General features: G+C 33.9%; 4 protein-coding genes across 4 annotated transcripts; 2 read left to right on the top strand and 2 right to left on the bottom strand.

The window, feature by feature from the left end:
- Positions 1-2,279: 2,279 nt before the first annotated feature.
- LOTGIDRAFT_233739 (hypothetical protein) lies at positions 2,280-4,273 on the top strand (the record flags this gene model as incomplete). Its single annotated transcript, XM_009060451.1, has 4 exons — positions 2,280-2,476; positions 2,805-2,971; positions 3,530-3,861; positions 4,205-4,273. The coding sequence occupies 4 exons, from the start codon at positions 2,280-2,282 to the stop codon at positions 4,271-4,273; spliced, it is 765 nt and encodes a 254-aa protein (XP_009058699.1).
- A 624-nt stretch (positions 4,274-4,897) lies between these two features.
- On the bottom strand, positions 4,898-5,875 carry LOTGIDRAFT_163984 (hypothetical protein; the record flags this gene model as incomplete). The annotated part of the gene is made up of 2 exons (XM_009060450.1): positions 4,898-5,320; positions 5,441-5,875. 2 exons carry the CDS (start codon positions 5,873-5,875, stop codon positions 4,898-4,900), a joined length of 858 nt encoding a protein of 285 aa, XP_009058698.1.
- Positions 5,876-6,105: 230 nt separating this feature from the next.
- LOTGIDRAFT_233738 (hypothetical protein) lies at positions 6,106-10,100 on the top strand (the record flags this gene model as incomplete). Its single annotated transcript, XM_009060449.1, has 8 exons — positions 6,106-6,110; positions 6,359-6,418; positions 6,867-6,981; positions 7,230-7,280; positions 7,673-7,750; positions 8,003-8,071; positions 8,895-8,991; positions 9,452-10,100. 8 exons carry the CDS (start codon positions 6,106-6,108, stop codon positions 9,520-9,522), a joined length of 546 nt encoding a protein of 181 aa, XP_009058697.1. The 3' UTR covers positions 9,523-10,100.
- A 2,287-nt stretch (positions 10,101-12,387) lies between these two features.
- Positions 12,388-14,480, bottom strand: LOTGIDRAFT_122769 (hypothetical protein; the record flags this gene model as incomplete). The annotated part of the gene is made up of 3 exons (XM_009060448.1): positions 12,388-12,657; positions 13,432-13,775; positions 14,168-14,480. Coding segments are annotated over 3 exons (927 nt in total), but the record flags the coding sequence as incomplete, so codon positions are not given.
- Between the last annotated feature and the right edge of the window lie 2,869 nt (positions 14,481-17,349).

The raw sequence follows: 17,349 nt of genomic DNA, 5'->3' as shown, positions 1-17,349 counted from the left end.
CCAATACTTAATACTTAAATATCATAATTATAACAAATACATCACTTCAATATTATAATTATAACGAATACTTAATACTTAAATATTATAATTATAACCAATACCTAATACTTAAATATTATAATTATAACGAATACTTAATACTTAAATATTATAAATATAACCAATACTTAATACTTTAATATCATGATTATAACCAATACCTAATACTCAAACATTATAATTATAACCAATACTTAATACTTAAATATTATAATTATAACCAATACATCACTTAAATATTATAATTATAACCAATACTTAATACTTAAATATTATAATTATAACCAATACTTAATACTCAAACATTATAATTATAACCAATACCTAATACTTAAATATTATAATTATAACAAATACATCACTTCAATATTATAATTATAACCAATACTTAATATTCAAATATTATAATATTTAACCAATACTTAATACTTAAATATTATAATTATAACCAATACTTAATACTTAAATATTATAATTATAACCAATACTTAATACTTAAATATTATAATTATAACCAATACTTAATACTCAAACATTATAATTATAACCAATACTTAATACTTAAATATTATAATTATAACCAATACCTAATATTCAAATATTATAATTATAACCAATACTTAATACTTAAATATTATAATTATAACCAATACTTAATACTGAAATATTATAAATATAACCAATACTTAATACTTAAATATTATAATTATAACTAATACCGAATACTTAAATATTATAATTATAACCAATACTTAATACTTAAATATTATAATTATAACCAATACTTAATACTCAAATATTATAATTATAACCAATACTTAATACTTAAATATTATAATTATAACAAATACTTAATACTGAAATATTATAATTATAACCAATACTTAATACTTAAATATTATAATTATAACCAATACCTAATATTCAAATATTATAATTATAACCAATACTTAATACTTAAATATTATAATTATAACCAATACCTAATACTTAAATATTATAATTATAACTAATACCTAATATTCAAATATTATAATTATAACCAATACTTAATACTTAAATATTATAATTATAACCAATACTTAATACTTAAATATTATAATTATAACCAATACTTAATACTTAAATATTATAATTATAACCAATACCTAATACTTAAATATTATAATTATAACCAATACTTAATACTTAAATATTATAATTATAACCAATACTTAATACTGAAATATTATAATTATAACCAATACTTAATACTTAAATATTATAATTATAACCAATACTTAATACTTAAATATTATAATTATAACTAATACCTAATACTTAAATATTATAATTATAACCAATACTTAATACTTAAATATTATAATTATAACCAATACTTAATATTTAAACATCATAATTAATATAAGAGATGAGATAATTATTATTTTCACCAATCTCGCCCAAATCGCTTGATTCGTTGCCACTTGGCACTTATTTGGCATTATAGTCTTTGAACGGCATTTAGCAATTGTGAGTACTATATTAATGTATATATAGTTTGCCCAACAGTTCTTCTCATTATGTGCCTGAGGACGACGGGGGAAACACGTCGAAACGTTGCATAAAACTTTAACCAGTGATTGATGTTCTATAAAGCTGTGTCTATATATTTTTCATTATAGTAAATAGTCCATATATAAAGAACTGTTTTTTTGTCAACTGGGCATCCATTTCAGAGAGCTGACATATTTGATAACGTTTATTTAGTATGAACGTTCAGAACTCAAATCCCTTTCTGTCATTTTCACAAACTTAAATTGTTCACTTGATATATTCATCATCTATGTATCGCGAACTAATTAGCTATATTGTTTTAAAGTTGTATTGTTAATTATTAATAAAGCTATTGATACTAGAGTAGCTAAAAGAACACACCTAGTTTTCATTCATAATATATGATTGTTATTTACAGCTGAGCGAGTTATCACTGGAGTACAATGGAAAGTAATAATTTATAAACATCATAGTGGTGGGACTATAAAATACACACCATGTGTTCTGTGATAAATTCCAGGCCGGATGGTTTATATGTAGGAGATAAAAAGCTAAGATGACCATAATATTCTTAGCTTTCAAAACATTACAACGAACGAAAAGAAGCAAAGGACTGTTACAAGAACTTGCAAGACGAACTGAAAAAAATAAAAGTTATTAGTGAATTCATGCTTTGTCTTCAGTGATTCGAAGTTTTGAATATGAAAATTGTCAAAAGTAAAATATGCACGTGTGTTTTATATGCACATGCATTCTGGATACCAATCATCCACTGTGATATATTTTCGGCACTGTGTAAATTACAAGAATTACCTGGTAAAGAAAAGGAGCTGATTTCAACTTTTGATAGATTTTTAAGTAAAAAACGGGAGACGTCCGACATCAGAGATCTTAAACGGTAAGATTATTGTATGTTTTTTTTTATTAATTTGTCGCCTCTCTGAAGGCGGGTTGTAATTTTTGTTTTTTTTAATTTATCTGGTTACATTGGGAACGTTATAAATGTGATCAATGTCAGCATTAAGAACCTGTTGACCCTAGATATGACAACTTTCTTCATTACTTCATTTTATCTTACTGAAAATTGTTTTCGAATAATACGAGATAGATCAATGCGAACAGGGTTGGCCAAGGACCAGATCCATTGAACCTTTGTCTGTTAGCTTTTTTTCCAAATGCATGCTTCGTTTCTGTTTTTTCCATGTGCATGTTTCATTTCGTTTCAGGTTTGTAGATGACATGAGATATGCCAATAAACTGATATCTAAAAACCCAAGGTGCTTAGAGAACCCTGTAAATAGTTACAAATTTTTATATCGAATAGTAGCAGTATGGGGACAACGACTACAACAGTATTCCAATTGTTCTGTTCAGGACAACACATCGCTTCCGTGTAAGTATAACGGGCTGCTTACTGCTTTATCAGATAACGCCCAATTTATCTACAGAGCGGACGAGGAAAGATTCTCCCATGTAAGAAGGTAAAAAAAAATCTTTGGAATTCTGCTGGTAATTATCTTCTAAGTTAGCTAATTATGAATTAATTCTGGATATGTGAGACAAACTGGTATTTTCCAAGTCATCAGAACACCTTTCTATTCATATAAGTATTAGCATTTTCATTTTCATATATAAAAAGGAGTGAACCTATCTGATTGGGAAGAATTTATATTGTAATAAGGGTAGAACAGTTTCCGTCTAAGTATAATGAGACAGAAAGTCTATTGAAAGTAGACGGGAAAAAAGTCGTTGTGTAAGAAAGAGGAAAAGAAACTAAAGATGGAAAAAAAAATTCCGATCTAAATTTTTTTTATGCACCGTAGGTCTGATGCGCCAAATATGCAAATTTCTAATTCGGCGCTTGGGAAGATCCATGGATGAAGATCCTATAAGCCATTGGGACAATTTCATTTCTTTCCATTCTTTAATCAATCTCTAATTTCTATTTCAGATTTTATAAATTCTGTGTATAATAACAGTCAGAGCATGTCTACATGGCCCAACCAGACTGATTTAGATGGGGCCGGCTTAGCATTAATACGCATAGGCAACGCTTACAATATTAACAGTCGTCGCTTTCATAGTGGCATATTCGCTTCCTCGACAATCAGCAATCTTACAGGTTTTGATGTTCTAAATATTGGTCTAACGGCTTCCAGAGTCGATCATCTTTACGACGCCAAGAAATGGTTAACTGACGCCATTCATCTTCTCTCAACAGAAAGAAACACCATTGATCTGATAGTTCGAGCCTATCGTTCACTCGGCAATATATATAATAGGGTACAAATAATTTATCTGGTGTTTATGAGAATGTCGATACGCTGTCTGACTGAATTAATATCGTAGGCAAAGCTAAATAACGGAAAACACAGTCAACAAAATAGACTGTCGGCAATAACTTGCTGTCGACTATGATTGGTTGTCTACAATAGCTGGTTGTCGCCAATAACTGACTGTTGTCAATAACTGACTGTCGACAATAACTAGCTGTCGACAATAACCGGCTGTCGACAATTACTGGTTGTTGACAATAACTGGCTGTCGAAAATAGCTTTTTTGACACCATGCTCTGATCAAAGATTTTGCCATGTTGCAGCTGATTACATTGATTTGTGTTTTTCAGTTGAATGCACCTCAGTTAGCAGTTGATGTGTTAAAACAGGCACTGACTATAGGCAAGTATATATATTAACCAAAGTTAAAGGAGGAAAACAAGGCGTTAGATATTTATTTCGAAATTGGACGACCATATCTCTTTAGGGTAATGGTTTGTAGCCCCTCCCCATTTCTGCTAAATTTAAAAATAACATTTTTTATAAGTTTCCGTCCCAAAATATGTGTCAGATATTCTATTCAATTTTTTTCTTGAGAAAAAAATCCTCTCAGACCATCCATGGTAGGCTAATGCCTATATCACTTCCACCATATAAGCTGTTCCCTCATAAAGTCAGCTTCCCCCCCCCCCCCTCCCCCCCTCCCCCTATTTGCACCCCAGTGTCGCGAGGCTGTCGAAATCTCTGCTTTAGCCTTTAGATTCAAATTAATTCAATTAAGCTTCATAAGTAATAAGCAAAGTTATAATATTTTTTCAGAGCCTTGGAGTACATCTTTAAAAAGAGATATAGTCTTATATCAAAATATGGAGACAGAATACGTCCGACATCTCCGTCCTCTGCAATCCCATCGAGAAATCATGGCCAATCATTCCAAAACACTACATAAAACACAGAACTATCTGGAATTATGTAACAAAGAGATTAAGGTAAGTTAAATGACATTATTACCAGTCAGCCTTGATATTGAGAGGCAAAAATAGTCAGACAAGTGACAGTATTTCATCATCATCATAGTCAGGATCAGCATGATTCTCGTCAGCATGAGCATAATCATCGTCAGAATTAACATAACCATAGTCAGCATCAGCACGATTCTCGGCAGCATTAACATAATAATAGCTAGCATTAACATAATCATCGCCTGCATAATCCTCGTCAACACCAACATATTCATAGTCAGCATCAGCATGATTCTCGTTAGCATGAGCATAATCATAGTCAGCATCAGCATGATTCTCGTCAGCATTAACATAATAATAGCCAGCATTAACATAATCATCGCCAGAGTCTGCATAATCCTCGTCAGCACCAACATATTCATAGTCAGCGGCAGCATAATTCTCGTCAGCATTAAGATAATCATCGCCAGCATCAACATAATCATAGTCAGCGACAGCATAATTCTCGTCAGCATTAACATAATCATTGCCAGCATCAGCATAATCTATTCCAACATTAACATATTAATCGCCAGCATCAGCATAATCATAGTCAGCGACAGCATAATTCTTGTCAGCATTAACATAATCATTGCCAGCATCAGCATAATCATTGCCAGCATCAGCATAATCATCTCCAGCATCTGCATAATTCTCGTCAGCATTAACATACTCATCGTCAGCATTAACATAATAATCGCCAGCATCAGCATAATTCTCGTCAGCATTAACATAATCATCGCCAGCATTAACATAATAATCGCCAGCATCTGAATAATTCTCGTCAGAACCAGCATTAACATAATAATCACCAGTATTAACATAATCATAGTCAGCGACAGCATAATTCTCGTCAGCATCGGCATAATCATCGTTAGCATTAACATAATCATCGTTAGCATTAACATAATCATCTTCATCTTCCGCATAATTATCATCAGCATTAACATAATTCTCGTCAGCATAAGCATGGTCATCGTCAGCATAACCATAATTCTCGTCAGCATCAGCATAATTCATCGCCGTCCTCGGCAATAGGCATAATGTTGATATTAGGCTACGGAGGCTACAATCTCAGTATTTATTTCAGTCATTAGAAGAATTATCGGAATTATTTTGTAAATACCAGAGAACCAGTATTCCATTTATACAGTCTAAACTAGAATATATTAACTTCGACCCTGATATACTAGTCTTTCATGACGTCATCAATGACCACGAAATCAAAGTTTTGAAAAGTATTGCCAAGGATGGGGTAAGCTGAACGATGCTGTTTACAAAAACAAAAATTAAGCATACATTGATTCGTATATGTTATCTGTAGTAGGATTTAAGCGAAGAGAAACCGATGATGCAGGATTCTCAAATTGTGAAAGGGGCTATCTGATGCTCTGAGGTAGTCAAGTGGGTGAATGGTATGTTCCTTGTCGGCCTCATATTTAAGGGAAATAACTCCTTCTGACCACATTTTGATCATATTTCATATTGTGTTTAGATGTTCAGATCGTATGTTCTTGGTGATGACAAGGTACACAGAGAAGATGAAACCAGGATCAGTAAAAAGTAAGTAAGGTCATATTCCGAAAGTTTGGTTTGGAGAAGTATATCCTAGTCATTCTGACTGGTAAATCTGCAAGAGGTTTGGTTAAGGGCCACGAATCTACATGTATGTAGGTTGCCAGACTTGAATGTTTGGAGGGGCAAGTAATATATCGGTGGGGGTGGGGGGTTATTGTCACCACTTTTCACCCTGTAACTACGGGCCTGGACATGGTAAAATCGTGGATGTTCCCTTATCTTAGTGACAGAATTTATAACCTCTTCCGTTAAATCTGTTTAAACTATATTCTTCTTTAGACATAATAACCGAGGCTTATTAGAATAGAGGTGGCATTTGACAGTATCTGCCCAAAGAGAAATACAATCTTAATTCATACATACTGATTCTTTTATGTCTATATTGGCGATTCTGAAAAAAAACGGTTGTGATTTATTTGTTATCTATTTCCAGTGCTTGGTTGTACGATACTAATCCAGTTGTTAGTCGATTATCCAGACGTATTAGTTTGTTAACGGGATTCAAGACTGAAGTGCGTCCATACAATACATATGCCGAAGCCTTTCAGGTGAGAATATAGATTTGCTTCACAGATGTTTGTACTCAAGAGTATGTCTTTGGGAAACCCAAAGTAAGGCCATGGTTTCAATTAGCGTGTTGAAAAGGTCCAAATCCTTTATACAGTGTTGTAGTTCTTGTGTCTATGATTCATCAAATGAGTGTACTCGTTGGTGACAAAAATTTGTTTCAATCCGATTGAGATATCCCACTTATTCTTAGATATCCTCGTACACAGTTTTCCCTGTTTTCTTTTAGGTGGTGAACTATGGTTTGGGAGGTTTATATGGTCCTCATCTAGACTGTTTGGTAAGCACATCTGTCCATAATAGTAAATAATCAAATTCCCCTCTTCATTCCCATCAAAATTATTTACTTTACATAATGAAGCCTACTACATCCATTCATAGCTTGTATAGCCTAATATTAAATATGTTTCTCAATATATTGTGATGATCAGAATAGCAGATCACTTCCCATTACTATCTGGACTGTTGTCGAAAATGGATATCGTTGACGGCTTGCTTAATAATGATAATACTCAGTGCACATACAAACAAAATTATACAAAAATTATTGCCTGATAATTGTCCACAATTGAATTTACAAATATCATATCCAAATAGCCAGCAGAATGCCTAAAATACTTACTCATGGCATTTTATATTTGTCTCTTGTCTCGATTTTGTTTTTCGTTTCAGTCTAAGAATGGTGATACAGAGTCGGAGTATTCCCAGTTCAAAGATTCTGGTGAAAGAGTGGCAACATGGATGTTTTATGTAAGTAATGAAAATATATCTAACCGAATCTCGAACGTCTGGACGCCTTTTCTATGCCAGTCTGCATCAGTGACATAAGGTAACCGGGTGGAAAAGTACAAAGGTATTATGTCCTATGCCAGGATCAAAATTTGTTCCACCAAGTTTGCTAGTTGGTGTCAGACTTCGGCCCCGCTACAAATCTGGAATCTACAGTTTGGTGATATGTGCGTTATGTGAAGCCTGTTTATCTATTTCGATTCTTTTCTTTAGCTAAGTGATGTCGAGTTTGGTGGAGCGACAGTTTTTCCACGTGCCAAAGCCAGAATTCCGGCAAGAAAGGTAAGAATGTCGTTAAGTATATTGTCGCATTGATACATCGTTACATTAACAATACATACTATACTTATGTACCTAAGGGAACTTTGTAAATGTGATAATTGATTTGGTCTAGAAAAAGTCTTCAATAATTGAGTAGACTATCTAATAGAGAATTCACTTTCAGAGAAAGTCAGTGAACTGATTTAGCCATGAAATATTACTATATGACGATGTTGTATGCCTGATCAATATAGTGCGATGTAATTTGGGAATGCGCTAAACAACGTAAATTGACACGATTGTCTATCTACATGACTATATTATTTCTGTGTGTGATAAAACCCATCATTGAATCGAACTGGCTGAAGTTAGATATCATTTATCTTGTAAAAGGGGAGATAACTCCATTAAACGAAGCTGAATCTAGACATCGTTGTGGTCTGTTGTCATATTGCATTGTAAAATTGTTCTTCTTATTTCGCTTGTTCTGTTAACTTCAATGTTTGTTACTGTGTAGATTATTACTATTTGACTTGACGAACAGGCTGCATACAAAATGGTGGGCATAATAAGATACTCTGTATACATATATTTCATTAAGATTATTCAGACTAGTGTCCAGTATGATCAGGTAACCCCATGTGTGTGTGTTAAGCCCCCACACCATGGCGATTACCAGTTGCTGCAAATGAGAATAACGGTCACGAGTTTTGAACGCAACTCTCATGCATGTTATTTGCGTTCGGAACTCATGACCACTTTCATTATTTGCAATCATGCGTAACTGGTAATCACTATGGTATGAGGGCATCATGATTCCCATATCTCTAATCTTATATTGCAGGGTACAGCAGCATTTTGGTTCAATACTTTCCGTAATGGTCTTCCAGATTCTAGAACGCTACATGCCGGATGTCCTGTCGTGTTGGGTGATAAGTGGGGTGAGTAACCTGATGTATATTGTAATCGGGTCATATCTGTTGATAAATAAAGGCTGCAAAACCAAGTAGAAAGACTTTGGACCATGAAAATGTGATCATTTCTTATTATTCGCGTCGAACCAACCGCAAACAGAAGAGATCATTGTCAAGAACTTTGGCCACGGACTAGCACGACAATTTGCTGTTATCCTTGTAAAATAATTGTTTGTTTGTTTCTTTCTTTCTCTTGAAAATTGGCACCATAAAACAGATCAAATACTATGACATTTGGTATATGAGAAAATCATTGCCATCTTAAAATTAAAGTATTAAACTGGTTAAACTGTGTCTGCCGTTAATGAACACAAGTGTCGCTTCAAAGCCTGTCAACCTCGTTCTGCTGTTAGAGAAAATACCCGTTCATAAGGTGTGGAGTGTGAAGTCTTATTATTAGATTAATTATGTATCGTTTATGTTTCAGTGGCCAATAAATGGTTAAGGAGTATCGGGCAAACTTTCATCAGACCGTGTGCATTGGATAAAAATCTATAATTTACCATTTACTAACTGGATAATGGCCTCTACTCTTGAACGGGTTAACGTGAACGAGGATATCTTAAGTAACTACACGTACTTTTCCAGAACAACCTCTTGCTTTCAATCACCTTGTCAAGATTTTAGGGACGTTCCGAAATCCATATAGGTTGGACAGGAAATGGGAATAGGTAAACAGAATCTTCTTCCCAATCTAAAATATTTATGTAAGTTAAAGCTGATTCTAAACGATTGCTAGCAACTGGCGGTATCTTGCAAAATCTGATCAATTACTGCATTAAGGCGATCGCCCCGACGACTGCAGTTTTCATGTACGTTAATTTAGTGTAAGCGTAAGTATGTGTATATGTACGCGCGTAAGTTGTAGTTGCTACTAGTCGGTTAAATATAGCTCACTTACAAGATGTTGTGTTCATCTCCGGTGGAACTGGGCTCTCGTCTATTCAGGAGTATTCTGGTGTTTTGAATTAAACAGTAAGGTGTCAGTATTCAATCAACTGTGATATATATATTTATAATCAACATACATGTATAATGAAATCAAATGAACATTAATCAAAATAAATGTTTACCAAAGATATCAATCGCATAGTTTAACCTATTTGGAATAAGGAGAGGCATCCAACCCCTATAACTGACGATCAGTACGTCATACCGAGTTATTAAAATCAATTTAGCACAAGAGAGTCCCTTATATAAAGTCAGGATCGTGCAGCGACATTTCAAGCACTCCTTAATGAAGGAAACTTGAAAATTGTAACATTTTTTTTATCCTATTTCGGCCCTAATTGTGAGCACTAAAATGCGGGAATATATTCCTAGTTCAAGGGAGGTAATTCAATGAAATAAAGTGTCACTGGAAAGCACCCCAATCTTATATGAAAATCCTAATGAATTGTTTGGGAAGGATATACACAAGATAAAAATGGTACAACAACAAACCATCCACGGAATATAACAAGATTAATGTAATATCAGTTCCATGTAAGCTTATTCTAGCAGCAACCTCAAACAATCGGTCATTCTACTTGTACTACCGAGTAACCACCGTCATCAGGTTGACCATTCTGTCACTTTCTGACAGATATTCAAATACATCTCATTTGCTACACCAGTGGCGAAGTTCATGGCTAAGAAATGATGCGAGCTAAGGTGCGGCAATCTCTCTCAAACGGTATTCAAATATATATATCATTTGCTACACCATTGGCGATTTTCATGGCTCAAAATAATACAAGCTTAGCTTAGCACACGTGCGGTACCACTCACAGCTATAGATATAAGTAAGATAAATCATTTGCGACAGATATAGTACACAAAGACAAGAAATCATTGCCGATGTTCAAGACAATTAACTGTTGGGCCATAAATTGTTAGCTTGTTCAAAAGTTTATGATTTATGTCACCTTAAATCGTTAAATGACCCTAAATAACAAATTCATTTTATCACAAGCAACAGTTTCATTGTGTATGATTTTCTTAATTATTCTGATGTTTATTCTTTCCGAATCCATCTCACAATGTTAAACTGTTGCCTCTCTCGGGGGTTTCAATTGGCTGTATTCGTTGGCGTACAATCTAATCAAATCATGCATTCCGTGATACAAGAATACTAGCTATTGCAGTCAAGGTATAAGACACAGTTCGTAATACATATACTTGAAATTCACCAAGACCTTCCTTATATAGGCTACACGAAACAAAGACATTGGCGATAATGGCCAGGCTCTGGCCAGAACTCTACCTATCTGCAACAACCATTCGATAACTCATAAACACATGATTGTCTTCTAAGCAAATAGATTCCATGGGGTCAAATTAATCTCGAACGCACCGTGTCACGGCAAGTATTTTCGCGATGCGATGCAATGCCGATTGCCGAACCAATATGCGATATCAATTAAGCTGTTTTCTTTTAGTATAGACAATGAAACGTTTTCCCAGTATCAGAGCGGCAAAAACCACCAGCATCAGCTATAGTATGGTATACGAGATTGCTCTTTTTCTCATAATCATTTATGTCTTGGTGATACAGGACAACTTGAACTTTGACCTGTGCCGATATCAACAGCAGAGAGACCAATATATACTCCATCTTTTGTCCTGTCCACCATAAATATATCGCTGACATTAGTTCTTCTTCTGAAATAACATGTTATTGCATTTAAAAAAAATGTCTGCCAAGTATCTTCCTATGGAAGCGTATTAGGGACATTCATTTTTTTTTTTTGAATTTTCAAGTGAGTATGTTGAACTTGGAAATTCCCCCAAAAAAGGAATGGCCCTAATACGCTTCCGTATCTTCCTCAATACGAATCGTAAAAAATATATTAATAATGAAATTTTTTCTAAGATATTAATGAGAAATGAATGAATTATCACGATTGTGAAAATTATTATCGTAAAGCCTTGCATCATTACCATGTTAATAAGAATTAACACCCTATTATTAACCACCTATAAGTATTGTTACCTAGGTGATAATAAAAGTGTTTACTTCTAAAAAAAACAAAAAACACCATCAGAGAGACAGATACCAGATGGGAGTCGAAAATTTGCTCTTAAAGCAATGAACCAGATAGTTCAGCCAGTTTCTAGTCGGATTGGACAATAAACCGAGGCCCCGTTTGCTACAGGCTGTGCCCCGTGTGCTATCCCTCGATAGTTGAAATCGAAAAAAGAGCAGGCTATTGACACTGTCCTGGCAAAATGTCCCTCATTGCACCCTACATGGCGTTGCCCGTCTTCATTAGCCCACATGATGCAGAAAAGTAGGATGTAAAACTCCATTCATTTTATTTCATTTCTTAAAATCTGGATTTTATTTAAATTAAGTTTTGGAGAATATTACCCCAGGTGTACTTACTCTTCTACTATCAACTGATTTTCTGGGTTAACCATAATCTTTGGTTGCACAATATTACTGCTCTTAAACACTGCCGTAAATGTAGCCCGGAATTTAGAATTTGTAGCAGCGTAGATAAATGGATTCAGCATACTGGCTAGTTTAGCGAACATTGTTGGTAGTGTTGTCCACCATACTGGTATATCTGGTTTGTAAATCAGCGCCAGACACACAAAGGTATACGGGGCCCAAACAATAATCAACACTACTACCATCACTACACACATCTGAAAAAGCAATGATAAAAAAAAAATGACAATAAATACAGAGATAAGTGGTTGGTGAGAAGTGAGGACTAAACCACAGATTTCGGATGACAGTAAAGAATACTACAGAAGCATTCATAATACCGAGCGGTTGCCCGTACATGATACCAAACAGGACAAATGCAAATCTCTTAGAGTTATTCTGCTAAATTACTAAGCAAAGACGAGTAACACAAAGGAAACTCTGATATGTACTTGTAAGCTTCACAATGTCGAGTTAATACGAACTTCGTCTCATACCTTGACTGCAATAGCCATCTTTATTGTATCACGGAATGCAGCTATTTGATTAGAAAAACAGACTGTAAACATCATATTGTTTACAAACCATCTGTCGAATGCTTTAACCAAAAATTCAACCAAATCGATAAAAGAAAAGTGGTTATTGCAGTCAGGTATAAGACACAACGTATATAGACGTACGCCCAGAATCTAAATTAATTAAAGGCACACCTTGTGATAAACATCACATTGAGTTGAGTTTTTACATCATTCTGAATGCAGAAATCTTCCATTGTTCGACAGTCTAGTCAAAATTAGGCCAAACTTCAATTAGGGCCTAAAAACGGCACTTTAAACATTTGTCAGAATAGCCTTGTAAGTTGTCCTAGTGAGGATTGTGTCTGAAATGGTCAGTTTTTATCAGTTTGTACTGAATAATCAACTTTTGGCATTCCTTTTTTGAGTGTCCACGGAGTTCGTTAGTTGGTACAATAATTATCACCATGTACTTACCGTTGTGATTTTGGATTCAGCTCGATAGTTTTTATATTCAACAGCATGTTCGTATGATATCGGGGCTCGGACTGGATGCAGTTTTAAATTGACGGATTTCTTGTAAACATAATAATAACAATAGGATATGATAGCGATATGAAGTAGATAACAGGAAAAAAAGAGAATATAAATATAGGAGACATCGAGTGGTTTGGGACTTCCCCAATCTAAACTACAGGAGGTACCGAATGGTTCATAAGTATAGGAACTCCAACCAAATAAAGGCGGTGCTGTCCAGGCTATAGTGTAGATCCAAACTAGCAATATAACTGATACTGTAGCTCTCTTCGTCAGGTAATAATCTGGAAAATAGAAAAACGAGAAACTAATTTATTATACTCCTTAGACGAAATACATGTACCTTACTCGTAACAGACACCCCCTCCCCCATCCAAAGAAACAAACACCCAAAGGACCCCAAAACATCCAAAGTTTTGTAGGTTTTGTCCTATAACTGGCGTAGTCAAAGGCTGTTCACTATCTGTTCGTACGCCTGATATATGGAAATACCAATTTCAATAGCTGCTTTTCGTATGTGAATATGCCAGTGGCATAAGATGACCGAAGCTCTCAATGGCAAATAGAATCGTTATAAAGGCATTAACATTTATTTTTAATGATCACATAACATAATGAACATAAGGAAGCTAGATAGTAACTTGCAACTCTTTCGAAAAAAATACATTGTACTTACTTAGATGAGGCTTGCAGACAACAATATATCTGTATATACTGATTGGTATCAGAGTGTTCAAAGACGCTTGAGCAAAGGTGAAACACCAAAATCCTTGAATAACACAAACATAGTCAGAAAACAGATATCTCCCAGCATAATTAGAAGCAGTTGTTAGTGGATATCCCAGGATAGATATACCCAAATCTGAGGCGGCCATATTTAACAGCAATAGATTGTGCGGACTTTTCTTTAGTGTTTTATCTGTTAAAATAAGTATAACCACCAAACTGTTACCAATAGTAGCTGTTATTCCTGTAAAATATAATAATATAACAACAAAATTGATACCGATATTAAAGGCTAGAAAATGAATTGAGCTTTTTATTTTTACCAGGGACTATGATACCATCAATTAGCACTATTCCATATTACATAAGACCGTTTTCAATTAGTGACTTTATAACAAAACACCTAGTTTTAGTAGTTTCCACAAAGGTCTGCCTGGAAATTGGAATGGTGTAAATCTTTCAAACAGGGCCCTTGATTAACAAATAAGAAGTTTGTAAAACCTTGAATAACGAATATTAGACGATTAAATCTCTTTATATGGCTATAATTTTATCACAGGAGACAATAAATCTAGATTATAGATAATAAGGATGTTCGTGTCAGGCAATCTTATTATTTCATTAATTAATAATGATCAAGCCTTTGAGGCACACCTGAAATACTTTTTTTTTTAAATCTAATTTTTCTGAATCTCATTGAAATGTGTAAACAATATTTTGAACACATCTATATGGCGAATCCGAAAGCCGAAATTTCGAGTTTCTGAATTGGATTTTCAAGTTTCCCCAAGTCGTAATTTCAAGTTTCACAAGTCGTAAGTTCACGTTTCACAAGTCGTAAGTTCGCGTTTCACAAGACGTAATTTCGAGTTTCACAAGACTTAATTTCTAGTTCTTCAATTCCTAATCTGACGCTGATCAGCTTATGATAAATATAGCTTTTAACTCCATCTAGTATATGCAGCGACTCATTAAAACCTAAATAAAAGGATATTCCTACGGTTCTGAACTAGTTTATAAATTCAGGCAAGGCAATGCAGAGTACAATGATATTGGTTAATACTACAAGTCGTAACTGACAGACTTAACCGCATATCATTTCAAGTAAAGAGATATATAACATTAATATTTAAAGGACTAGCTTACTACTATTGATATACTATTTCTGATATTCATTAATTCAACGTTTTAAATGCTAATACAGGCTGCATTAAAAGAGAGAATGATCTCGATAGGTACCAGAGACAGTGAAAAGTATTATATACAATATGAGCGAATTTATAAAAACAACACAAAAATCTCAAAACACTGACAGTATTTCGATACTTACCGATAAGTGTCAGATAAATTGCTGTTATAAAATAACCCCAGGTTCCTAAACTTCGAATTCTACCATCTAATATCATCTCTTCGTACTTTGATAAAGAACTGTTTATGCTTTCAATTGCCCATTCCATTCTGGAATTTGTTTGTTCTTGTTCGAATTCGAAGACTGTATTAATTTCCTTTGTGTTCATTAACTTGCACGTTTACGGAGAAGATTGATGATATAAGTTGACTTTTCCGTCATATTATTCTCCCATACTGACACAAATCAAGACGAGACACAAGTAACACAAGCCAAATTGTTTGTCCAATAACCAAAACAAAATCCAACGATATACACCGTAAATTCACAGTAATACGCAACCGTTAAAGTATAGGTCAAATTTCATTTTCATTCCACACTGAATATCAAATCTCTAATTCGACTGACATGTAAAAAAAAGTCCTCCTTTTTGCTTGAAGGCCTATTCTTATCGGATCATAAAGATTCTTATACAATGTACATTGAAGGCTATACCTGTTCGTTAACCTTTCCAACTCAACTCCAGTGATAGTATGAAGAGAAACAATAGTATTACACGCGTCCAGGTGTTTTGTTTTTAACACCAATCTCAAACTGTTACAAACAATCACAAGTCGTGCTTTGAAAATGATAGCGAGCTAAGTGACAGTAATATGCAGATAAAGCAACAGCCGAACACTCAACCTTTACTTAATGTATATTGTCTTCAATACACAAGGTGTAGGTAACGGAATTAATATTCCAACTTTCCAATAGATTGACAGTTTTATGTAATCAGAAATCGGCATCCAGTTATCCGCTGCTTAAAGACCTGTAACGTTACAACAGAAAAACTTTATTGCTTAGCATCTAGTGTAGGTTAAAAATACATGTAGAATTTTCCTCTTTCGGCACCATGTATAAACTGTAAAAGGATCATTTCAAATAAATTTTTAAGTGAATAATTAACCCGAAAATTTTTGCAATAGTTTTGCACTAAAATCCTTCATAAATAGTGCTTTTGATTTCTCACCCAAAACATTTTGGCCACATTTATTTTTAACAATTATGGAAACGATAAAGCCAAGCTTGTTCTGAGTGTGTTTTTTTATGCGTTGGACTCATTGGTAAAGGTTTGACCGTCTAAATAGACAATTTGGGCATTATGACTACAGAAAATTTCCCTTTAAAGTAGATGATATTCGTATTGAATAACTAATCCATCAAAACTATTAAACTCGATCTGTCTGCAAGGGATTTATTGGTTCGTGTCTAGTAAGCTGATATTTACCAAGGTCTGTGACATATCGTTTGAATGGAAAATTCTCAATGTTATTGATACTAACGTGTAATTGCGAATATATTGCGCAGTCTTTTGTAATGCACACCCCTTCTTATCTATCAGTATATCTGAAAAATCACCGTTTATCTCTGTGTAAACTGTTCATAGACTACAAGGAAGGGTTCTGGGAAGGCAAACCTCTTAGGGGTGTTATATTGCTCTACTTTCGATTTACGGAATTTTAATCTAATTTTAATGAGACTGAAACCATGAAAACATGGTTGTTTAAATATCGGTATCATCGACAAACATGCAAAAACAATTCACATCTCGATTTCGCACCAATTGAAGTTATCTATTATTATTTTGTATGCTATGAGATGACTGTTGAACTGACAGGAGCATCAAAATATACAATGTACAACTTACCGCCTATGTTATCTAGCGAATTTTATTTTACGTAGTAACAATCTTACGATTTTACATGTTTATGAAATTTGACCATTTTTCATATTTTGTAAAG

The sequence above is a fragment of the Lottia gigantea genome, assembly GCF_000327385.1.
Source record: "Lottia gigantea unplaced genomic scaffold LOTGIsca_42, whole genome shotgun sequence".
In the NCBI taxonomy this organism is placed as follows: Eukaryota; Metazoa; Mollusca; class Gastropoda; family Lottiidae; genus Lottia; species Lottia gigantea.
This window is presented reverse-complemented; position numbering and strand designations above follow the sequence as displayed.